General features: G+C 43.2%; 2 protein-coding genes across 6 annotated transcripts in view; both read left to right on the forward strand.

Annotated features, from left to right (window-relative positions):
- The window catches only part of nup58 (nucleoporin 58), a 66,835-nt gene extending 51,855 nt beyond the window's left edge, over positions 1 to 14,980 (forward strand). For 2 of the 5 annotated variants that reach the window (XM_084326106.1, XM_084326109.1), the window contains 2 exons: positions 11,047 to 11,142; positions 11,666 to 14,980. In XM_084326106.1, coding sequence (XP_084182232.1) covers positions 11,047 to 11,142; positions 11,666 to 11,835 — 266 coding nt within the window. In that variant the 3' untranslated portion in view covers positions 11,836 to 14,980. The remainder of the gene's footprint in view (positions 1 to 11,046; positions 11,143 to 11,665) is intronic. The other 3 variants (XM_084326107.1, XM_084326108.1, XM_084326110.1) reach the window with 3 other exon arrangements.
- Positions 14,981 to 15,866: 886 nt separating this feature from the next.
- The window catches only part of ropn1l (rhophilin associated tail protein 1-like), a 30,172-nt gene continuing 22,018 nt past the window's right edge, over positions 15,867 to 24,020 (forward strand). The window contains exon 1 of the mRNA XM_084326454.1: positions 15,867 to 15,927. The gene's annotated coding sequence lies outside the window, so the exon portion shown is untranslated. The remainder of the gene's footprint in view (positions 15,928 to 24,020) is intronic.

The raw sequence follows: 24,020 nt of genomic DNA on the forward strand, positions 1-24,020 counted from the left end.
ACATCCTCTCTTATTTCACATGAACACACCCTCTTATTTCTTCACCTCACATGTTGCTGCCTTCCGTCCTGTCCTTTTTTTTTTTTTTATTCAAGTTCTTTGCGCTTGTTTCTTGTGGTCTTTGAACCGTCATACTATGTAGTGTAGCTCAGTTTCCCCCAGGACAGTAGTTTGGTGCCATCCTCCAACTATCCCTTTAAGCCTGCTCTTGCTGATTACTAGACCATGTTATGACGTCTGTCATTGATGTGTTCAAGGGGGTGCCTTACAGTGTAACCTTAAAGGGGAACTATTTTACTATTTCTTTCACTATTTGGGCACTTTTACACAATTCCTGTGAGTCTATGGAACACCTCTGTAATATATATATTTTTTTTATTCATTGTTTTGTATTTCTAATCAAGTCCTCAAACAGCATTTTTCTACCTCAAGATCTCGAGCTGTTTTGAGCCTGGGCTCCTAAACCACTGCGGGTCGTCGTCTTCCCCTGAACATTAACATGCAGCAGTGACTATATGACATCACATATAGGCACATTTTCAAACGACTCAGTTCAGTGAGGGTGAATATTGTGAGAGGAGAATTGGAAGAATGCGCCAATATGAGAATTTTGAGACATAGATCATATTAATATAAGTTCACATAGCTAGGAAACAATGCTAAACACTCAAAAAGGCCATTTATAAGATAGTTCCCCTTTAACCAGTTTTCAGCAAGAGCAAATTTGTCTGAGCACCGGAGGTTGGAGTCTGAGGTGTTATTGAAGAAAAATTTATTACTTTGTCAAGTGTTAGTGGAGGTGGCAGTGCTGCTCTCGGGGAAATCCTGTTAGCTAGCAGGAGGAATGTGTGAGAGAGTGAGAGAGTAAGTAAGTAATGATTTTCACACTTCACATTCTTTGCCAAGGGTTATCCAATGGTGCTAGTTTAAGAGCTGGCCCCGGTCTATTTACACTGCATCTCTAGAGTGTTGTTATTAACCTAGCGGAGCCTGCGATCACCCTACTCCTGGACAGGGTTAATGGAACAGAGGCTGAGGCCATGTCCAGTAGGGATGGGTACCGAATTCGGTACTTTTGAGGCACCGAACCGAAACACGTCGGTACTACCGAGTATCGAATCAAGTGAGAAACCGTTTTTTTTTTTTTTATTATTATATATAACTTTTTTCTTCATGTCAACGTTCACACGCACAATATATGCTTACCTAGGATTTGACTTGATTCAACAACAAAGCAGTCGGAGCAATGACAAGCCGAAAACTGTCGAAATTGTAGTTATTTGAAGTTTGGATTTTTTTTTACGACTGAGGTAGGTAAATTACATTTCTTGAGACTAAAGTACCGAAAAAAGGTACCGTTGGGTACCGGTATCGATTCACGGGTACCGGTATCGGTTCAAATGTGAAAGGTACCCATCCCTAATGTCCAGACTAAAACGATTTTGGTCGTCTTAGGCAAAGTATTTGATCGTTTGCATCGTTCTGCCACACGGAACTGCGTTCTGGCAGCCTGAAGACGGTACTTTCTGATACCAGCTTCCAGAGTGCGCAATTCTGAAGACGCCTGAAGACCCCCCCCCCCCCCCACTGCGTCACCATCTTTACAAGCGATACGCGTCTTCTCCTGAACCGATGACTCATAGCCCACCTCTCCCTTACCCGCATATGCAAACTCAGCCAAACATCACCAACCACCGTCGACAACAGATTGAAATCTCCCTTAACAGTGTTACAGAGCTTGATCGGCTTTTACAGCTAACTGTACTTTTTCTGAAAACCCAAGTAGTAGCCAAGCATACTGTTCCATAGCATACGCCTTCAGTTGATCATGACAAATACTTTTTTTTTTTTTTTTTTAAACTTAAATTTTTTATTAACATTTATTTAGACAGACAGCACTTACAAAAAATAAATAATAAAAAATGAAGAGACTAGTATCACAATAAAAACAAAAGAAAAAACAGTGCACATAAATATTTACATGGGTATCACATGGTTAGTTGTCTGGTTCCCCTACTGTTGTTTTCTAGGTATTTGATACAAAGGCTGATTGTGTATCTCCCTTAAACAGGCATAAACAGGTAATTCCTACTCAAAGACAATAAATGCTGACCAGACCACGTGAGCGGATCGGCGCGGCCGAGAAATCCGCTCTTCGCTCTTTAAAGCTTGGTCCGCTCCGCTAATCACTCATGTTGACCCCGCCCCCAAGTCGCTCTCCGCTCGCTCCCCGCTCACCTTGAATCGAGCGCTCCCCGCGCCAGATCGCTCGGCAGTTTTTTTTCTTCTTTTTTTGGAGCATGGTGTAAATGAGCTCAAACTACAACAGTCTACACCCCCTGGGCCCCTTAACAATTGTTTGTATTGAGCCGCATTGTAATTGTAGCCATTCTGCAATGTTAAATAACGTTGTTTATCCATTCACTATCTCTATTAAGCGATGATAGGCTAGCCGAGCCACAATGCTATGGTCGCTGCCATTAACGTTAGCATGTAAGCTAACGTCAACAACAATGGCGTCGATATACTTTTTCTAACTAGAGTGAGTGTGGGCGTCTCTACAGTGACAAAGCCTGAACGAACAGCCTATCACAGGTTCACCCTTCTCATTGGTTGAAAATGGCCTTCATGTTTGTACATCGCCATCTGTTGCTTTGGCATTGTACTGCATGTATATATTACATCAGTGTTAAACCACTGTGAGCGGCCTGGAGTGGATTGGAGCGGAGGAGAACTCTCGCTCCGGACGTCGCGCCGACTCATTTTAAAACCCACTCCTCGCTCACGTCAAAACCGGCCGCTCCGCGCCCCGCGCCGCTCCCGCTCCGATCCGCTCACATGCACTGATGCTGACTAAGGTTTGTATGTGTGATCTGGGTCCAGAGACCCTCCTTGAGTTTCTTTCTTCCCTTCTCCTTCGTCCTTTCTTTTTTTTTCTCTTGTTTATTAACTTTCACTTTGCCTTTTGTTTCACCCATACACAAACCACATCATCCCTGAATATTTAATATCACACCGTTAAACAGACATAAATAATAAGGTATAAAAGCATTCAGCACTTGTAATATCCCAAAAACAAAATAGATAATATTAACTAAAGTACAGGTGTGTGACATGGGTTCATAGACCCTGCTTGAACATCTTTCCTCCTTTACCCTTCGCTCTCTTGTGTTGCATTTGGTTCTTCCTCTGTGATGTCGTTCTCGTTCCTTTTATAATCCTCCCACTTTCCCCATCTTTCCCCAAATTTCTCTTCCTGTAACCTCAGCATGTGTGTTATCCTTTCCATATCCTGTATTTCTTCCACTATTCCTACCCATTTTGCTATTGTCGGTGGGTCTTCCTTATACCACAGTCTCGTTATTGCTTTTCTGGCCGCTATCAACATTATCTTTATTAAATATTTGTCCCCCCCTTGTATTCCCTCGTGTGTCAGGTCTCCTAAGTAAAGCACCAGTCCTGTTTGTGGTATCCCGTATCCTAATATTCTGATCATTGCTTCCCCTATCTCCTCCCAATACCCCTTCAGCTTCTGACATCCCCAGAATATGTGCGTGTGATTTGCCCCCTCCTTCCCACACATCCTCCAGCATGCTTTTTGTGTTGGTGCATATTTTCCCTTCAGCTCTGGGGTTATAAAGAATCTGATTATGTTTTTCCATCCAAATTCTTTCCATATTCTCGATCCTGTTGTTGAATGTTGTACCTCGCATATGTTCCCCCATTCCTTCCCTGTTATTTCTATCTCTAGTTCTCTCTCCCATTTCTCCCTTATGTAATCGGTTGTGTGTCCCTTGCTGGTCATTATAGCCCGGTATATTGCTGATATTACTCTTCCTTGCCCCCCTTCGTATGCCCATACTATCATCTTTATTATTCCATTCTGTTCCTCGTCTTTGGCCCCCCTTATTTCTTTGTTGTAGTAGTCTCTAACCTGTAGATATCTGTTAGTGGTCCCTGTTTTCTAGTCCAAATTTCTCCTTTAATTTTTGTAGTGTCTGCATTTCTCCCTTCTCTATCATTTTGCATATTGCTGTTGCCCCCCCCCTCTCCCACCTTCTGAATCCATGGTCTAACCTCCCTGGTTTGAATCTCTTGTCATGTGCTACCCATCTCAGGACCCCTGACTGCTTCTCCAATTTGTGTGTTTTTACTACTCTGTTCCATATGGTCAAGGTGTATTTGGTGATTGGATCTAATAGTCCCTCTTTTTCTTTAAATAGTTCCCTATCCCCCACCAGAGCTTGTACCTTGTATCCCTCCCCTTCTTTTTCAATGTCTTTCCATCTTGCCTCATATCTGTCGTTACACCAGCACGTCACTGCTCTCAGTTGTGCTGCATAGTAATAATCTTGTAGGCTGGGTACTGCCATCCCTCCCTCTTCCTTTGGTAGTTGTAGTGTTTTATATCTGACCCGTGGTCTTCTCCCCGCCCATATGAACCTCGATATCAGTCTGTCCCACTCCCTGAATTGATTCTGTGGTATTTGTATCGGTAGTGACTGGAATAGGTACAGTAACCTTGATAGTATGTTCATTTTAATGACTTCTATTCTTGAATTGAAGTCCAAGGGCATTACTGTCCATCTCTCTAGGTCTCTCTTGATGTTCTGATTTATCTGTGTATAATTCGCCTCAAACAGTTTCTCCACCCCTAAGTATTTAATCTTGTCCATGTCCCATCTTATCCCGTACTGTTCTCTAATTTCCGTCGTTGGAGAGTAGTTCCATGCTAAGGTCTGTGTCTTTGTCACGTTTAGTTTGTATCCTGAGTAGTGACCATATTCCTTCAGTAGATCCATCAGTGCCGGGAAGCTCTTTTCTGGTTGCCTCATGTATACTATCACGTCGTCTGCAAATAAGCCTAGTTTATATTCCGTTCCCTTTATCCTTACTCCCTTGATGTCCTCGGTCTGCCTGATCAGTTGTGCCAGTGGTTCTATGAAAACGGCGAAGAGCGTCGGTGAGAGACAACATCCCTGTCTGGTAGCCCTCTCTAATCTGATTCTATCCGTCAAGCTGCCATTCACCTTAACCCTCGCTGTCGGCTCTTGATATAGCGCCTTGATCATCTTCATCGCCCTCCCGTTCAGTCCGAACCTCATCAATGTTTTATATAAAAATGTCCAGCTCACACTGTCGAACGCTTTTTCTGCATCTAGGCTAATCAGTACCGCGCTACCCCCTTGTTTTTGTATCTCCTCTACTATGTGTAATGTCTTTCTCACGTTGTCCTGTGTCTGTCTCCCTTTAATAAATCCAGTTTGATCTTCATCTATAATGTCTGGCATAAACGTCTCAAATCTTTTTGATATTATCGATGTATACATCTTGTAATCTACGTTGAGTATGGACACAGGTCTGAAACTACTACATAATTCCCTATCCTTCCCTTCCTTCGGTATCGTGGTGATTATGGCTTCCTTCCACGAGGGGGGGGCATTTTCCCCTCTTCCATCGTGTGTCTGAACGCCGCCCCTAACATGGGTGCTAATTCAGTTCTAAATGTCTTGTAGAATTCCGATGGGAATCCGTCGCTCCCCGGAGACTTGTTGTTTTTAGCTCTACTAATTGCATCTTCCAGTTCTTGTTCCGTAATTATTTTATTTAACTCTTCATTCTGTTCTTTCCCTATCGATGGTAACTCTAGCTTCTCCAGATATGTTTCTATTTCCTCTTCTCCCGCTGCTTTTGGCTGTGTATAATTTCTCATAGTATTCTCTAAATGTCCTCTCTATTTCAGCTGGGTCCCTCAATATTTCATTAGTCTTTGTATCCCTTATTGTGTGTATCGTGTTCAACTTCTGTTGCGTTCTAATTCTCCTAGCCAACAGTCTGGTCGCTTTTGGTCCCCCTTCATAGTACGTTTGTTTCATGAACCTTGCTTTCTTTTCTATTTCCGTCAATAATTCCCTATTTATCCTGGCCTTTACTTCTTTGATTTCTCAGAGCGTTTCCTGTTCTTTTGATATCTGGTGTCTCCCCTCTAGCTTCTTTAGCTTCCCTATCAGATTGTGATATGTCTCCGTTCTGGCCTTCTTCAGCATTGCTGTTTTTTCCATCAATTTCCCCCTTATCACTACCTTCAGTGTGTCCCATAGAATGTTCGGGTCTACCGCCCCGTTGTCATTTTCTTCCTTATATCTGGCTATCTCCTCCTTGATCTGACTCACCACCCCTTTGTTATTTAATATTCCTACATTTAGTCTCCAAATCGTGTTCCTCCGTCTCCCTTCTAGATCCACTGTCAGATATATGGCACTGTGATCCGATATGTCCGCCACTCCTATACTGCTCTCCCGTGCCCTGTAACTGTCCCCCGTCGTCATCAAAAAGTAGTCTATTCTCCCATACGTCACGTGTGGGTGTGAGTAATGTGTGTATTCCCTGTCCATGGCGTGCATCTCCCTCCAAACGTCTGTAATTCCCATTTCCGTCATCTGAATATTCATATATCTACTGATGGGCGCCCGTCCTTTTCTAGTACTCGTGGTGTCTAGGTCGTGATTCAGTACTACGTTAAAATCTCCCGTACATATCAATATCCCTTCTAGTTCCATCACTATCATGTCAAAAATGGTCTCATATAAATCCCTCTCACTCTCTGGGGGTGCATAAACATTTACTAACGTAACCATTTGGCCCTCCATTTTCCCCTTCACCAAAACAAACCTTCCCTCCTTGTCTCTTACTTCCTTGATCAATTCAAATTTGACTGTGTTTTTGATTAACGTGATTACTCCTCTCCTCGGGTTTTGTTCAAAGGAACTATAGTATGCATTTTCATATCCAAATCTCTTCAGTTTCTCATGACCCTGTGCTACCAAATGTGTCTCCTGCAGAAAAATCACTTCCATCTCACTTTTTTTACATTTCAACATCACTTTGCCCCTTTTTATCGCATTATTCATTCCATTAACGTTTAACGACATCATTTTTATACCTTTAACCCTTGTCATCTTTATTCTTCTTTCGTCTGTCAGTCCCCCCCATGTCACACTCATTCCCCCCTCCGGTTGGAGCCTCCGCTCTCTTCACCGAATACATATAATGATTAACATAAATAAAAAACATAAACTTTACATAAAGTGCTCCCAAGGCGTTCGGGGGGTCCCTGTGTCCCCCCCTGTCCCCTGCTGGTGGGTGAGGGGTAATTGCCCTCCTAGCGAGGGGCCCCCTCCTGACGGCTTGGGGGTTTGAAACCCTTGCCCCCAATCGCTTGTCATATTTGTCCAGCTTTCTTACTGTTTTTTTTTTTTGCTTTCGAGCTCCTGGTCAAAAGCGCTCTGTCCTTCCTTTTGATCAAAGACCCTCTTTTCTTGTTCCCTCTCCATGTGACTCATATGTTTCATTGTCCCTCCTTCCTCCCATATCCGTGTGCGGTGTCTCCCGTGTACCCCTTATTTTCTTTTCCTCTCCTCTATTTTCTATGTGATGTTCATTTATCCCCTTAATCCCTCCCAACTGTGTTACTCACAGCGTGTTTCTATGTATCTGTTTCAGTATGGTCTGTGTCTCGCCTATCAAACCTAGTTATATTTCCATTTATTTCCTCCATCAGCTTGTGTATTATGTGTCCATGTATACGTTACGTTCATTTCTATATCCTGCCTCTACCTGGGAATGTGTGCTTATGCATATGTTATTTCAGTTTCTATACTTTGTCTCTATTTGAATAGTTTTTTCAATCTCTTGTGCGTGTACTCATCCGTTCGTCTCCTCCCGCCTCCTCTCCGTCTGGCCTCCTCATCCGTCTCCGTCCTCGCTCCGTCACGTTTCACCTCCGCCTTCTCCTCTCTCCTCCCTCCGGTTTCGGTCTTCCACTCTGATCCACCTGCGGGCTCCTTCCAATCTCTGCTGCAGGCTCCGCGTCTGTTCCTCCCGCCTCCTTCCTTCTCCGTCCTCCGCCATCCTCATCCCTCACCGTCTCATCTCTCGCTCCGCTTCTCGTGCCGTCGCGTACATCGCCGCTCCTTCCCCCCAGTGAATCCTTAGCGAGGTCATGGGTGACTGGAATCTCATTCCGTTTTCTTTCAGGGTTTTCTTCAGTCCCGCGTAGGACCTGCGTGTTATCGCTACAGCTGTCGAGTAGTCGTGATCAAATGATAGTCTTTTCCCTTCGATTTCAATCTTCTTGGTCCACGCGGTTCTGAGTACCAATTCCTTAACCTCGAATCTCAGAAAGTTAATAATCACCGCCCTCGGAGGTCTGTCCGGTTGTGGTCTCGGAGCCAACGCCCTGTGGGCCCTCTGTATCTCCATTTTTTCGAGTCCCGTTTCCTTCATTTGTTCTTTGATAAGTTTTTCCACATATAGGGTCACCGATTCCCCTTCGACTCCTTCTTTCAGTCCCCATATTCTGATGTTATTTCTCCGTGACCTCCCCTCCATGTCCGACATCTTTGTCTCCATCTGTTCTTGTTTCTGAATCACACATGTTAATACCTCGTGTATCTCCGTGTTCCATTCCTCCGCGTGAGCCGTCCTAGTCTGTAACTCGGTCACGTTTCTGTTCTGTTCCGCCATCTTCTCCTCCACCCTTTTGATTTCTGTATTCATTTCACCTCTGAAGTCCTCCTGTTCCTTCCTCAATTCCTCCCGTAGCTTCCCAATATCATTCCTTATCGTGTCCGTGTTCAGTTTTATCGCCGCTGTTATGTTCTCCAGTATCCCGGCCTGCATGTTCACGGCCCATCCTGGCATTACCGTGTCTGCCTCAGCGGTACCTCCCCCTTCTTTCGCCTGGCTTTTCTTGGCTTCATTCCGGGGATTCTGTTTCTTCGGATTCTCTCCTTCTCGTATGTTCTCCATTTCTATTTCCTTCACAATCGTTGTCTCTTCCTTACTTCTCGTGAGCATTTTCCTTTTTAATTACTTTTCGGGTCTTTTTTTTATCCGTTTTTTCACTCATTTGACCAGGAGCTCTTTCGCACGTGTGTTACCCGTCTGCTCTCATACCGGAAGTCGACAAATACTCTTACCTTGATGATTAAAAAGCCTCCATAATTTAGTAAATAGTATCCCCATGGCATGGTGTTGAGCTGTAGCCAGCAAGCTATGCTATCAATATTAGCTAAATAATTAGCGTCACATAGCTGGCCTTTTTCTGCAAACCCAAGCACATATTGTTCCATAGCATACGCCTTCAGTTGGCTATGACAAATCCTCTCTTACCTTGACGATTAAAAGCCTCCATAATTTAGTAAATAAAAGCTGTAGCCAGCCAGCTAGCATTGATGCTATTCAAAATGCTATCCATATTAGCTAAATAGCTAACCAACTAAATACAATAGACAGTGGTATCCTGAGGTAATGTTAAATACAACGTTTGCTAGTCGAAATGACTTGACACACAGGGACAAGTTAAACATTAATCAATTAATTTATTCCAACAGGTAGTTTGAGCTGCATGTGAGCCGCGGTCTTTCTCTCCTCTCGAAAAGCACAGAACCGGCCGACACAAGTTAAGCTGCTAGCAACAGACACTATAACAGAGCTAAAACAGGAAAGGCATTTTATTTTGTAAATTTGTGGCACGCACTTATTATCTTGAGACGTTTTCGTTTTTACGGAAACCTTAAAACGAAACGAAAATGAAAAAGATCAATCTTTTTAGTCTGGACAAGGCCTGATTGTTTTCGTTTCGTTTTAAGGTTTCCGTAAAAACGAAAACTTCTCAAGATAATAAGTGCGTGCCACAAATTTACAAATTTTATTTTGAAAACCCCCGACCGGAAGTGTTATAGTGTCAGTCGGCCGGTGGGATACAGGGTTGGAACACCATCGTAATGAAACGGTAATTGTGCTGGTAGACTGTAGCGCTATAGATAAGGAGATTTTTTTTATCCACTTTTTCTCCTTATTTTTCAATTTTTCTCCCATCCCAATTTCGCCTCGCCAATTCTCCCTTCAATTCTCCCCTCCCCTGTCTCAAACGTTGCTAGACTATGCCTCCCACTGGTCGGCTGCAGTGAGGACGAACCCAATATCCCCTGAGTTAGTAGCGAGCGCCTTGCCCACTGTGCCACTTAGCCACCCTTAGATAAGGAGATTTTCTCAGGAAGACATAGCGCAAGACGGCAAGATAACAAGATGGTGTTACTTTGATTCAGACTCCAGTTCCAGTAAGTTGATGTCAACTCCTTGCTCAAGGAAGTCGAACTAACAGGAAGTCCCCTCTCTGACACCGACCTTTCTCTGTTCCGTTTTTTACCACGTCCAATTTTGGAACTGAAGCTTAGCACTCCGGGTTGTAGACGAGTACTTTATTGTCAATTTAATCTCCACATCCCTCCCAGATACGCACAGTCCCTCACACATATATGCGTTTAATCGGGTCAGTTTGTTGGTTCACAATTTTGCTCGAGGGCACTTCAGCAGAGGCGGTGAGCAGCTGTCCTCCGGTGTGTGTGATGCCGGCAACCCTCCAAACTCCCAGCCCAAATTCCAAGCATATTGGTGAATATTATGGTGATGTGAGAGATATTCTTCTCATTATTCAGGAAAATAACCCATTCAACATAGAGAAATACCCACAAACCAATGAGACTGAGAAACTTCTGATTGAGATTAATGATGTGTGTGTGTGTCTGTGTCAGGGTGCTCAATTCACTTTCAATTCAGGAAGTTTGTTTTCTTAAAATCTCAAATATTTAAACACCTTTGCATGAGAGAAGATCGTCATATCCAACCTATTAATAAATAACTGAGGATGAAGGTTCCCTCTCATTAATAGCCAGTGAATTGCAGTTCATTCTCTACATTTTTACATTGATTTAATTGAAAGTGAATTGAGTACAACCTTGGTGTGTGTGTGTTCAAAGCTAACACCCCCCCCCTCTCTCGCCCCCTCTCTCTCTTTCTATATATTTCTCTGGACCTCTTTCTATATATCTCCCCTCCCTCTCTGGACCTCTCTCTTTCTATATATTTTTCTGGAGCTTTTTCTCTCTCTCTCACTCTCTCTCTCTGTCTCTGTCTCACCCCCCCTCTCTCTGTCTGTCTCGCTCTCGCTTTCGCTCTCTCCCCATCCCTCCCTCTCTGCAGGGTTTGGTGGTGTAGCAGGGTTTGGTGGTGTGTCTGGTGGCTCCTCATTTGGTTTCTCCTCTGCCAGTAAGCCCACAGGAGGGAGTCTGAGTGCAGGTACATACCAGGGTTCGCACAAGGTCCTTGAAGTGCTTGATTAAAAAAAAAATAATAATAAAATCACGGCCTGGAATTCCTTAAACAGCCCATTTTTTAACCAGGTGCTTACAAAGTCCTTGAAATTCAAATCAACCATTCACATTGAATGTTTTGTTCATCCATGATCAAATTGTTCTGAATCAAGAAATCGCCTTTTTTCTGTTTTAATCAAACCTGAGGTGTCGCTGTCTCGCGTGCTCCAACTGCTTTTCCTCATTTCTTCGCATGTGATGCTCTAGCTTGCTCTAGCTGGCAAGCAGGCCAAGGAGTTGCTTAAAAAACAGCATTTAAAAGTGAATTGTATCCTTCGAGTGACATCCTTGAAAATGAATAGGAAAAGTCCTTGAATTTCATTTTGCAATGTCTGTGGAAACCCTGACATACACACATGTACATGTACATGTTTTATATATGGATTTTCTGTGCTCTTTCAACTCGTTGTCCTCTTTCACCCCCCCCCCCCCCTCTCTCTCCTCTCCAGGTTTTGGCAGTAGCAGTACTTCAGGCTTTAACTTCAGTAACCCCGGCATTAATGCCTCAGCCGGCCTCACCTTCGGCGTGTCTAACCCTCCAGCCACAGGCTTCGGCGTGGCGGGACCTCTGCTCCAGCTCAAGAAGCCCCCTGTCGGCAACAAGAGGGGGAAGAGATAGAGACGGAACCCTCACCTGAACCTGTTTCTTCTTCCCCGAAAGCATACTAGCACTGGAGTGATCTACCCTTTCACTACCACACTACAGAAGGTTAACCCTTTTACTATCACACTACAGAAGGTTAACCGTCTGTAGTGTGATAGTAAAGGGTTAACCTTCTGTAGTGTGGCAGTGAAAGGGTAACCTTCTGTATTGTCGCAGTGAAAGGGTCGACAGTTTGGTAGTGCGGCAGTGAAAGGGTTAAAACATTGGCTTGTAGAATAGAGTGCTATGAGAGCGATGGTTCACCTTGGTAGAACATTTTAAGTTTGTTTTCTTTTTAGTGCACACATACATCTCAGTGCCCCGTTTCTACTCTCCTTATTGAGACATGATTAACGGAGGTTGATGAAGTGATATCTTCCGTTGAGGATGTCCCAACCCTGTGAATATCTGTTGGACGCCTTATTTATTTCTTCTCCTTAGGACAGAGGAAACGACGATAAGAAATTACATTTACATGCACCACCTCCTAGACATCCTGGAGTGTCAGTGTGTGGATGTTAAACCTACTAGGGCTGGGTATCGTTTGATACCTGTGCCAATGCCTAAGTTATGTGCGTCCGTGTGTGCCGTGTGAGCCAATCGGAGGCGTTGTTACATTCTAGATGATTTTGGATCGTGGTTGAACAGAAGGAATGTTATATCTTGGAACAAATATGCTTATTGGCTCACTGACACTGATGACATGAACTACTTAGGTAGCGAAATTTGGTATCGAATGACGGTGTCGATCGAATTGCTTCAATACTATCGAGTATCAGAAAAACGCTGTGGTATCGAAGAATTTGGGATCAAATGACCTGATACTTGATATAATAATAATAATATCTTAAATTTATATAGCGCCTTTCAGGAGACCCAAGGCGCTTAACAGCTAAGGGAGGGGGACAGGGAACAACGTAACAACAAAATAATAATCAAAAGGAAAGAAGGAAATAAAACGAAAGAAAAAAGGGGAAATCAGGCAGTCATTTACAAATTTGGTGAAAAGGTGGGTTTTGAGTTGGGATTTGAAGGAGTGCAGGGATGTAGCACTGCGGATGTTTTGAGGGAGTGAGTTCCAGAGGGTAGTATTGACTCAATTCGATGGGTACCATAAAAGTATTGAATTTCAATATCCAGCCCTAAAACCTGTTGAATATTCTACCAAAGTGAAATCTGGTTTTAAGGCCATGGTGTATATGAACACGTTTTGAAGGCCGAGTTGCTCTCTGCAGGGACGTGGATGGTCGACTGAAACCAAGCCAGTGTGGATCAGATGGCACTCTATAGGGAGAATAAATACTGTTTCTTCATGGTGTAACTGTTGGGCAAATTTGACCATAACATTGGTGCAAAAATCCTTGCCTGTGTATCATCGCCTTTAGCACTAAGATGTTTGTGGGAATGTCAGCAGACCTGAGTTATTATTATTATAATCTTTTTTCTTTTTGAATTTTTAAGAGGATGAGGTCATAGCCCAAATGTTCTTGCAGGTGCACATCTTCATGGGAACATTAGACAATGGTTTCCCTGCTCCCGCCTGGAAAGTAGCGGTAACTTGGGATACGGTCTTCCAATGTTTCCAATGACGACACCGACCCGTCCTCTTTTTATTGTTCTAGGTTTCATTGCGCTAGCTTGACAAAATCAACCCATCCCAGAGAAGTGACTGAATGTCAGGTAGTAACGTGGTACATGGCCAGGTTTGGTCCAGTTATAGGGCCTGGTTTGGTCCAGGTATTGGGCCAGGTATAGGACCAGGTTTGGGCCAGGTATAGGACCAGGTTTGGGCCAGGTATAGGGCCAGGTTTGGTCCAGGTATAGGGCCATAGAGGGCAAAGGGAATGCTGAGTAGAGGGGTGGGGAGGGTTTGGTATCTGTCCAACCCATATGAAAATGAATGATAGGAAAACTAGTATTCCTGTGTTTTTCTCCTACACAGTAATTACTATAGAAATAACTAATACACCACTATAGCAATAACCATATCCTATTATATTCTAGTGCTGCTATGGTATGTGATGTCTTTTAGTGTGTACAGAATACGAATACTGTAGTAATTCACTATACATATCAATAATATTCCACTATAGAAATATAATGTTGAATCACTACAGTATTTCTGTGGTAAAGCTATAGTGTGTATGAAAAATAACAAAAACACAGGAATACAAATTTTACTACTTTTTACTATAATACATAGTTTGGCTGGGGTTGTAAAGTCTGATCCTAGGATGTTTTCTAGGAACAAGAAGGTGTCCATGGTGGGTTATTTTTGTATCAAAGTGGAGGAATAGATTGTTTTTGGGGGAGGGGGGAGTTGGAGTTCGGGGGGTGACCACATTGGGATAGTCCATTACAAATGTCCATATAACCTGTGTTGTTTTCATAGCGTCCAACCTCGTTATTGTCTAATCATTGCTTTTTTTTTTTTTTTTTTTTTTTTTTTTTTTAATACTCCTGTTGCTGTTTGTGTGAGAGAAAAAAAACGTTTTCCAGTTATGGTGAATTTCATGGATTTTCTTTATTTTTTTTTTACTTGAAAGTTGACATGGTTCTCTATGTTGTGTCTTACTGCCTGGTATGGAGCCCACGCAGAACCCATTGTAGAACCCCAGAAATACACAGGTGTGGACCTGAAAACTTTTGTTTTTGCCCTTTTGGAGATGCAAGGTTTTCACCCAAAAACAGCGATGTGTACAAATGTAGGGAACTAAGGAGGAGAGGAGAAGCTGTGCTGTTTGTCCCACGTGGCTACCCTTAAATGTTAGTTGAATCTGACAGGGATTTGTATGTTCAACTTCTTAGTACCCAACTCTGTGTGTGTGTGTTATGTGTGCTGGACCATTTGCACTTACCAGCGTGTAAGTTACAGTATGAACTGACATGGATTGTGTGTGTACTGTGGACTGTTAAGTATGACTTTTTATTTTTTATTTGTCTATCCGAGTAAACCGTGAACATACTTTGAGCGGGGGGGTGGGGGGTAATGCTTTTTGAGTCGTCCACCAGTCTGTCTTACCAAATGCTGGTCGTCATGCAATTTTTTTCTATCAATCACAATCTGTAAACCTGTATTTTCAAAGAGCTGTTTAATAATAAAATCCTCATGTTGATGGTTGACCTGTTTTTGTGTGATTGTATGTTTGTGTTAATAATAGTTAGTCTGTTTACTTGCACAAGATAACTGGAAATCATCTTGAGAGCAGAGTGGAGAAGCAAATGCAATGCAGGGCCCTGGAGCTGTTGGGGCATTCAGCGCCTTGCTCAAGGGCACTGCATAAGATGGGAGCCATAGTCCAGCACAGCTGGAACTCTTGAGTTTGGAATTGTACCATCAGTCTTTTGGGTATAAGTACCTAAACTAACCATGAGGATTTAAAACACAATCAACTCGTCTTGTAGGGGTGACAGTGGCTCAGGAGGTAGAGCGGTTGTCTGGTAATCTGAAGGTTACCGGTTCAATTCCAGCTTCACTTGTCAATGTCCTTGAGCAAGACACTAACTGTTCCCGATGAACAGGATGGCACCTTGCATGGTTGCCTCTGCTGTCGGTGTGTGAATGTGAGGCATAAGTTGTAAAGCGCTTTGGATAAAAATGATATATGAATGCAGTCCAGAGATTCTGGTTAATAACCCGTTTATTTGTCCAAAGGGATAATTTACGGTCAAGTTTCAGCAGTTTTACCTCTATGTAAGTATCTAGAAGTACTGTATGATATTAGACTGGGTCCCCAAAATTAATGTAAGTAAATGGAATGAGGAGCTCGACATCTGGGAGGAATGGTGGTGTTGACAATAAATAAATCTGTAAATAAACTACTGTATATCTGTATGTCATAAATGTTATAATGAATTGAAAATGGTGGACCCTGATGTAAACAAGACGAAAGTCTTTCTCTGGTCTGCATCCCCTTAACAATTATGTGTATTGAGCCGTACTGTTGTAAATCAATCAATACAGGACCACACTAACCTGCCATGTGACTTGTTGCTATGTTTATAAACGGGTTGCTATGCAGAGATAAAGACAGCAACATCCACGATATATTCAAGAACCCGTAAAAGGTAACGTTTATTTTGTATTATTGTGATTATAGAAATTACACAACGTATTGTCCTCTTGTTGACTGTCGTTAACTGCCAGAGCATCTGAATACGTTAAGGTTAGTAAAATGTTACAAGCTAGTTAAAACTTTAAGCTAGGTTAGCGTTAGCCAAATGCATCTTCATAAACAGCAAGTAATCTAACTTAGTGTAATGGGCTGTGTGAAACAATTATTATCTGGGATTCGTTCTTAGCTGAGAACAGTATTTAAGTACGCCGAAAAGCAGGACGTAGAGATTGGTGCGTGCCTGTGTTATTAACCCTTCTTGGGTTAGGTCATAAGTTAACCCCCGCCCCTTGATTGATTGATTGATTGATTGATTGATTGAAAACTTTATTAACAGATTGCAGAATGGGTACAGTACAGCTCAATACATACAATTGTTAAGGGGATGCAGACCAGAGAAAGACTTTCGTCTTGTTTACATCAGGGTCCCCCATTTTCAATTCATCATAACATATTATGACATACAGTACTGCTACATCTATACATTTATGACATACCAGATTTGCAAATACAGTACTGTTTGTGATACAAAAAGAGTCCAGAAAAGAGAGTATACATTTGACGTAGAAACTGTACATTGGAGGAGGTTGGGTAGGTGGGGTGGGGTTGAGGGGGGGGGGGGGGGGGGGGCTGTACATTGGAGGTGGGGGGGGGGGGGGGCACTGTACAACTGTACAAGCAAAACTATACATTGGAATATTGACAAAACCATACATGGTCATTTCCTGTACATTGGAGGAGGTTGGGTTAGAACATTTACAGGGGCCAGTTTCGAGCAGTCTCCCGCCGTAGGTGTTCTTTGAGAGTGGTTTTGAAAGTGGGTAATGATTCACATTACTTTACAGCTTTGGGTAGGGCGTTCCACATTGATGTGGCATAATTGCGAAACTTGTTTAGTCCCTTGTTTGAGCCGAATCTGGGTTTAACATGATTTGTGGAGCTCCTTCTGGTGTTGTGATCATGGTATTCACTGACCTTTGGGAAGTATTTTGACATACATGTACAAACATAGCCACAACACTGGTAAACACACTACCCTCCCACTCAGGGCAGTATGGGGTAGAACACATAGTAGCATACTACAAGAACCTAGGCGTCCACAAAGACGACTTCAAACTGGAAATGGTAACTACAGATGAGGTACTCAAAAAACTGAGCGCCCTCCAACCAAACAAGGCCACTGGCCATGACAACATCCCCTCCAAATTCCTCAGAGACTCAGCAGCAGCCATCACCCCAGTCATCACACACATAATAAACCTCTCCATAAAACAGGGACACGTCCCCAAGGACTTCAAAATTGCGAGAGTAACACCCCTGCACAAAAAGGGCAGCAAATTAGACCCGGGCAACTACCGCCCTGTTTCTATCCTTACATCCATCTCGAAAGTCATGGAAAAAATTGTATACGAACAGATCGAAAAGTACCTCACGGAAAAAAAATCTAATCTACGAATTCCAATCTGGCTTCAGAACATCCCACTCCACTGACACATGCCTTCTCTACTTGAACGACCACATCAAACAAGAGGTGGACGCGGGCAAATACTGCGGCATGGTCATGCTGGACCTACAAAAGGCCTTCGACACTGTCAATCACACCATTCTGATTGACAAGCTAAAAGCAATTGGTTTTGATGGTTTATCAGTGAGCTGGATACAATCCTACCTGGAGGGGAGGGAACAGATGGTGGAGGTAAACGGTACACTATCCCCCCCCCCCCTCACAGTGAGCTGTGGTGTTCCACAAGGAAGCATACTAGGACCGCAACTATTCCTAATTTATGCAAATGACATGGCGTCAGCTTGTGACTGCAACTTGTTCCTGTTTGCGGACGACTCAGCCCTGCTGGTCTCTGACAAGAACAAGTTACAGGTTGAAAAAGCCCTCAGCTCGGAACTAGGCAAAATCTGCATATGGCTCGCCGACAACAAACTATCATTACACATGGGCAAAACAGAGTCCATTCTCTTCGGTTCAAATAACAAACTCAGCAAGACCGACGGCTTCTCGGTTACAGTGGGTGACAATATTATCACAAGGAAAGATTTAAATTACCTACCTGGGTTCCATCCTAGAGGCTAATCTTTCCTGTGACAAAATGGCATCCAATGTAAGAAAAAAAAGTCAACCAACGAACGCGATTCTTGTACCGGATCTCCTCTCTGGTAAACAAGAATACCCTGAAGACTCTAGCAGGAGCACTCATTCAAGGGTACTACGACTATGCTTGCACCTCATGGTACCAAAGCACCTCAAAGGCACTAAAAAACTAATTACAAACATCTCAAAACAAGTTAGTCAGACTACTACTTGACCTGACTCCTAGAACCCACCTCACCCCTGCCCACTTTGACAACCTAGGATGGCTTAGAGTAGACGACAGAGTACAGCAACTTGCAATGGGCCTGGTCTACAAGATACACTACGCGACCAAGGTACCCATGTACATGTCAAAATACTTCCCAAAGGTCAGTGAATACCACGATCACAACACCAGAGGGAGCTCCACAAATCATGTAAAACCCAGATTCGGCTCAAACAAGGGACTAAACACGTTTCGCAATTATGCCACATCAATGTGGAACGCCCTACCCAAAGCTGTAAAGGAATGTGAATCACTACCCACTTTCAAAAACACTCTCAAAAAACACCTACGTGAGACTGCAATTCGAAACTGGCCCCTACAAATGTCCTAACCTAGTTGTACAGTAAATGACCAAGTAAGGCTTTGTCAGTATTCCAATGTACAGTGTAAAATGTGTGTGTGTCCCCTACCCAACCCCCCCCCCCCCCCACCTCCAATGTACAGCCCTCACCCACCCAACCCCACCCCACCCACCCAACCTCCTCCAATGTACAGTTTCTACGCCAAATACACTCTTTTTCTGGACACTTTTGTATCACAAACAGTACTGTATTTGCAAATCTGATATGTCATAAATGTATAGATGTAGCAGTACTGTCTATCTGTATGTCATGTATGTCATATATGTTATGATGAATTGAAAATGGGGGACCCTGATGTAAACAAGACGAAAGTCTTTCTCTGGTCTGCATCTGGTCTGCAATACTACAATTGTATGTATTGAGCTGTACTGTACTGTACCCATTCTGCAATCTGTTAATCAACTTTTCAATCAATCAATCAAAACCTTGGTCGTGTAGTGTATCTTGTAGACCAGGCCCATTGCAAGTTGCTGTACTCTGTCGTACCCTTCCCATAACATTTCCTGTCAAAATTGACCGGTGTGTTTTGCACAGTGATATCTCTGGAACCCCTTATCAAATTTTGATGGTTGATCTCATTTGAACAGTCAAAGCAAGTAGAATCAAGGGGTGGAAGACAGAATGTTGTTATAATTTTGCAGTAAGTTCAAATCAATCAATCAATCAATCAATCAATCAAACTTTAATACAGACTCATGGTCCAGATAAAACAAATAAAACATACACAACCTATATAAAATTACACACAACAGGCAAAAATAACATTACTTAAAAGTTAAAATACACATCAACGTCCCACAAATAGACAGCTGTGCCAATGTCTCCACATCGATGAGTGGTAACGTGTGGCACTGAGCCTAATGTCCGTTAAAACCAGAATGATCTCATTTCCAGAGTCATTTAGTCAACAGATGAATTTATACATAAGATTTCTTAAAACAGCTTGGAAGGTATTGACACCTGCAGCCACAAACATTTCACTTGCACTTGACTACACCATCTAAGTCTTTTGAGTAATATTCTCATGGCATAAGCTACCTGAAGTCTCTGCAAACTTGTTTTTTTGTAGCTTGACCACAAGTGTGCAGTATAAAGTGGTGTACAATATGCTCTGAACAGAGACACTTTCACTCCATCTGTACACATACTAAACCTGCGTGAGAGAGTGTTCGCTTGTGCATACATCCTGCGGCATTGCCTGTATATATATCATCATCATCTGTCATTTGTTCTGTAATCAAATGTCCAAGATATTTTACCTTTTCACAGACCCCAAGATTATTTTCAGACAATTTCAAGTCAGAACATTTGAGACATTTGTCCTCTTTAAACAACACTCTTACTGGCATTGTATTTTATATCATATTCAACCCCATACACAGTATATAGCAAGAAGCTGCATGGAGACAAGTGCTACTCGGACTAAATACCACAAAGATAGTGTTTACTGTATATTATAAAAATGCTTGCCATGTAGGCTGTGTTTACTGGAATGCTTTAGTTAGTGTGGGTACCCTATTGTAATTGTAGACTCCTTTACCTATAAGCCTACTGCGAGGGGCAAGTGGGCTGGCTTGAGTTAGACGCGTGCTTGAAGAATTCAATGTCCAGAGTGCTCGTATCATTTTCGATATGCCAATCCTTTTATTGACCATTATCAACCAAATAATATAATACAAAAAACTCTTTTCCTAATTACACTGAACGCCGACCTATACGGCACATCAACACGAACACGGTCAAAAACTGTTTGGCTATCCCCTTGCACACCTGCCGCTCGTCACCCACTGATCAGTATAAATGGGTAACCAACCCCTGTGGCGGTTGCCATGGTGACTGAAAATGCCACCGTGAGTACAAATAAAATGAAATAAACAGAACGGCTTTTTGGCTCCAACACACCGGCCCCTAATTGAGAATGGCAGGAGGCCAGGAACAATTCAAAATAATATTTACGTAATGGAGCCAATATATTCATAAAAAAGAACTCAAAAAACAATTATTTGAATTAGAAGCTTTAAATTGCAGCTTCTTGAAGCAAGCAAAGTTTAGTTACTGGTCTATCCAGTGTGCTCGTTTTTGTCTTCACTCGTGCAGAACGCACCAGTCCTTTCCTGTCGGGATAGGTCTCCAGGACTCTTCCAAGTAACCAGGAACCACGTGGAGCTGTAGCGTCTGCGATCAATACAATGTCTCCAGGGACAAGACTTCGTCTCTCCTTACTCCACCTCTGCCGCTCCTGTAGCAAAGGTAAGTATTCTCTCAGCCAGCGTTTCCAAAAAAGGTCTGAGATGTATTGGACTTGTCTCCATCTCCTTTTGAGGTAGAGGTCGGACTTCTCAAACAATCCAGGTGGCAATATTGGCATTCTTTTCATTGTGAGAATGTGATTGGGAGTGAGAGCTTCCAGATTGTTGGGATCTCCAGACAACTTAGTTATGGGGCGATCATTAAGAATGGCTTCGACTTCACACAGCACTGTATGAAATCCTTCGTCATTCAAGGTTTGCTGGTGTAGAACTGATGTTAGTATTCGTCGAATCATCCGTATGATGCGCTCCCATGCATCTCCATGATGAGAAGCTGTTGGTGGGTTGAAGCTCCACTGAATTCCTTCTTCCAGAAAAGCTGATTGTATTTTGCTGTGGTTTAAAGCAGCGAGAGCTTCCCTCAACTCTCTTTTAGCACCAACAAAATTGGTTCCATTGTCCGATCTTAAATGAGAGATGGGTCCTCTTCTACAAACAAACCTGCGTAGAGCATTTATACAGGAGTCCGTATCCAATGAATAAGCGACTTCCAAATGGACTGCTCTACATGCCATACAGGTGAAAATGACTCCATAGCGCTTTTCAAAGGAACGTCCCCTCTTGACCTCAATCGGGCCGAAATAATCAACTCCAACATTGGTAAATGGAGGAAGATCAGCAACGATTCGCTCTAGAGGCAAGTCTGACATCTTCTGCTCACCCAACTTTCCTCTATGGCGTTTGCAGAAGACACAGTCAGACAGGACCTTTCTTGTTGCTGCATTGGCACTAGTGATCCAATATTTTCGGCGCAATCTGGAGAGAACATGGTTTCTCCCACCATGACCCATCTGTTCGTGGATGTGCTTTAGTATGAGAGTCGATACATGGAGGTCTTTCGAGAGGATAACAGGATGTTTAGATTCCTCAGACATTGCTGCCCTACTCAACCTCCCTCCAACTCTAAGCAAGCCATCCTCCAGAATGAGGTCCAGTTTATAGATGGGACTGTCTTTCTTTACTTCACCCTTTCCAGATGTCAACACAGCAAGTTCATCAGGGAACCTTTGCTGTTGAGTGAAGCGAATGATGGCAGACTCAGCTGTAGAAAGATCATCTGGTGTTAAGTTCTGGTTTCCCAATGCAGCTCTACTTTGTTGCATTTCCTGTTCCACTTTGTCTGCATCTTCATGACTCAGTTGGTTTCTTTTACGACTCATCTCCAATAGAGTCTTTCGTAATTTCAGGATCCAAGCAACTGACCTTTTCAACCTTTTCCAGTCAGAAAAGTAGGTGATCAGTTGGTGTGTGGCACTTGGTGCATCGACAATTACTGCGTTGATGGTGAGATCCTTTTTGACCTCAGGGTCATCAGCAGCAATGTTGTACTCCAAGATACTATCTGGCCACTCTTCCTCTGGTTTCCAAAGAAACTCAGGGCCTTAAATCCAACTTCTGTTGGTCAGCAAATCATCCACCGTAACTCCCCTTGAGGCTTTGTCAGCAGGGTTCTGAGTGGTATGAATGTACCTCCACTGCGTGACTTCAGATGTTCTTCGGATGGTAGAAATCCTATTTGCCACAAAGGTGTGAAATCTCTTGTCTTCATTTCTGATGTACTTTAAAACTGAAGTACTGTCAGTCCAGAAACAAGATTTCTCAAGGCAAAGCTGAATTTCGGCTCTGAGCATGGTGTCCACACGAACAGCAAGAACAGCTGCAGTGAGTTCCACGCGTGGAATGGTGACTTGCTTTAGTGGGCAAACTCTGGCTTTACCTAACAGAAAAGAGACATGACACCTGTTGCTGTTGTTCCATATCTTCAGATAGGTCACAGTGCCATATCCACTTTCGCTGGCATCAGAGAAGTGATGTAGTTGACCACGAATGGTTTCTCCAAAATCTGCCGGCTTGAGGCATCATTCAACTTTGAATGCCATCACTCTTTCCAGGTCTCTCAACCACTTCGTCCACTGCTGTTGGAGAATTGGGTGAATTTGATCATCCCATCCATAGTTCCTCCTACACATATCTTGCAGTATGAGCTTGGCTGGAAGTGTGAGTGGGGCAAGAAATCCTAAAGGATCATAGATTGAGCTGACCATCGATAGAATCCCACGTCGAGTATGAGGCTGTTCTTTGAGTGCCAACTTGAACTTAAAAGTGTCTGTATCAACACACCAATGAAGTCCAAGGGCCCTCTCCACTGGCAATTGGTCTCTGTCGAGATCCAAGTCAAGCAAATTCTTGGATCGGTCTTCCTCTGGAATGGATAGCAGCACTCCACGGTTATTGCTAATCCATTTTGTCAAATGGAAGCCTCCTTTTTGATAAACATCTGTCAAATCCTTGACCATTTTAACAGCCTCCTCTTCTGATGGCAAGCTCTTAAGACAGTCATCCATGTAGAAGTTGCTGTTGACCGTGTCAAGTACCTCAGCAGGGAAACTGTTGTGGTTATCTTCTGCTGTCTTTCGGAGGGCATGACAAGCACAGCTAGGAGAAGACACTGCCCCAAAGAGATGCACAGTCATCCTATATTCTACCAGTTCTTGGGATACGTCGCCGTCAGGCCACCACAAGAACCGAAGAAAATCTCTGTCTTTCTGTGCCACATTGACTTGATGGAACATCGCTTTAACATCAGTCATTAAGGCTACAGGTTCTTGCCGGAAACGTGTGAGGACTCCTAACAAGGTGCTGGTGAGGTAAGGGCCTTGTAGAAGCTCCTTATTGAGAGATTTTCCTCTATACTCTGCTCCACAGTCAAATACGACACGCAGATTGCCCTTCCTGGGATGGTACACTCCATGGTGTGGAATGTACCACACTTTTCCATCACACCGTTCCACTTGATGTTCAGGAACACGTTCAGCATATCCTTTACTGATTACGTCGTCGAGAAAGTTGGTGTATTCTCGGTGGAACTTCTCATCTCTCCCAAACTTCCTTTTCAGTCCAAGGATGCGTTGCCTAGCAACAAACTGATTGTTTGGCAGAGACACTTCTTTCCTTTTAAAGGGAAGCTCCAAGGTGTAATGTCCATCTTGCAGTTTGCATGAATCA

Source organism: Notolepis coatsorum (genome assembly GCF_963971535.1).
Source record: "Notolepis coatsorum genome assembly, chromosome: 12".
Classification (NCBI taxonomy): domain Eukaryota; kingdom Metazoa; phylum Chordata; class Actinopteri; order Aulopiformes; family Paralepididae; genus Notolepis; species Notolepis coatsorum.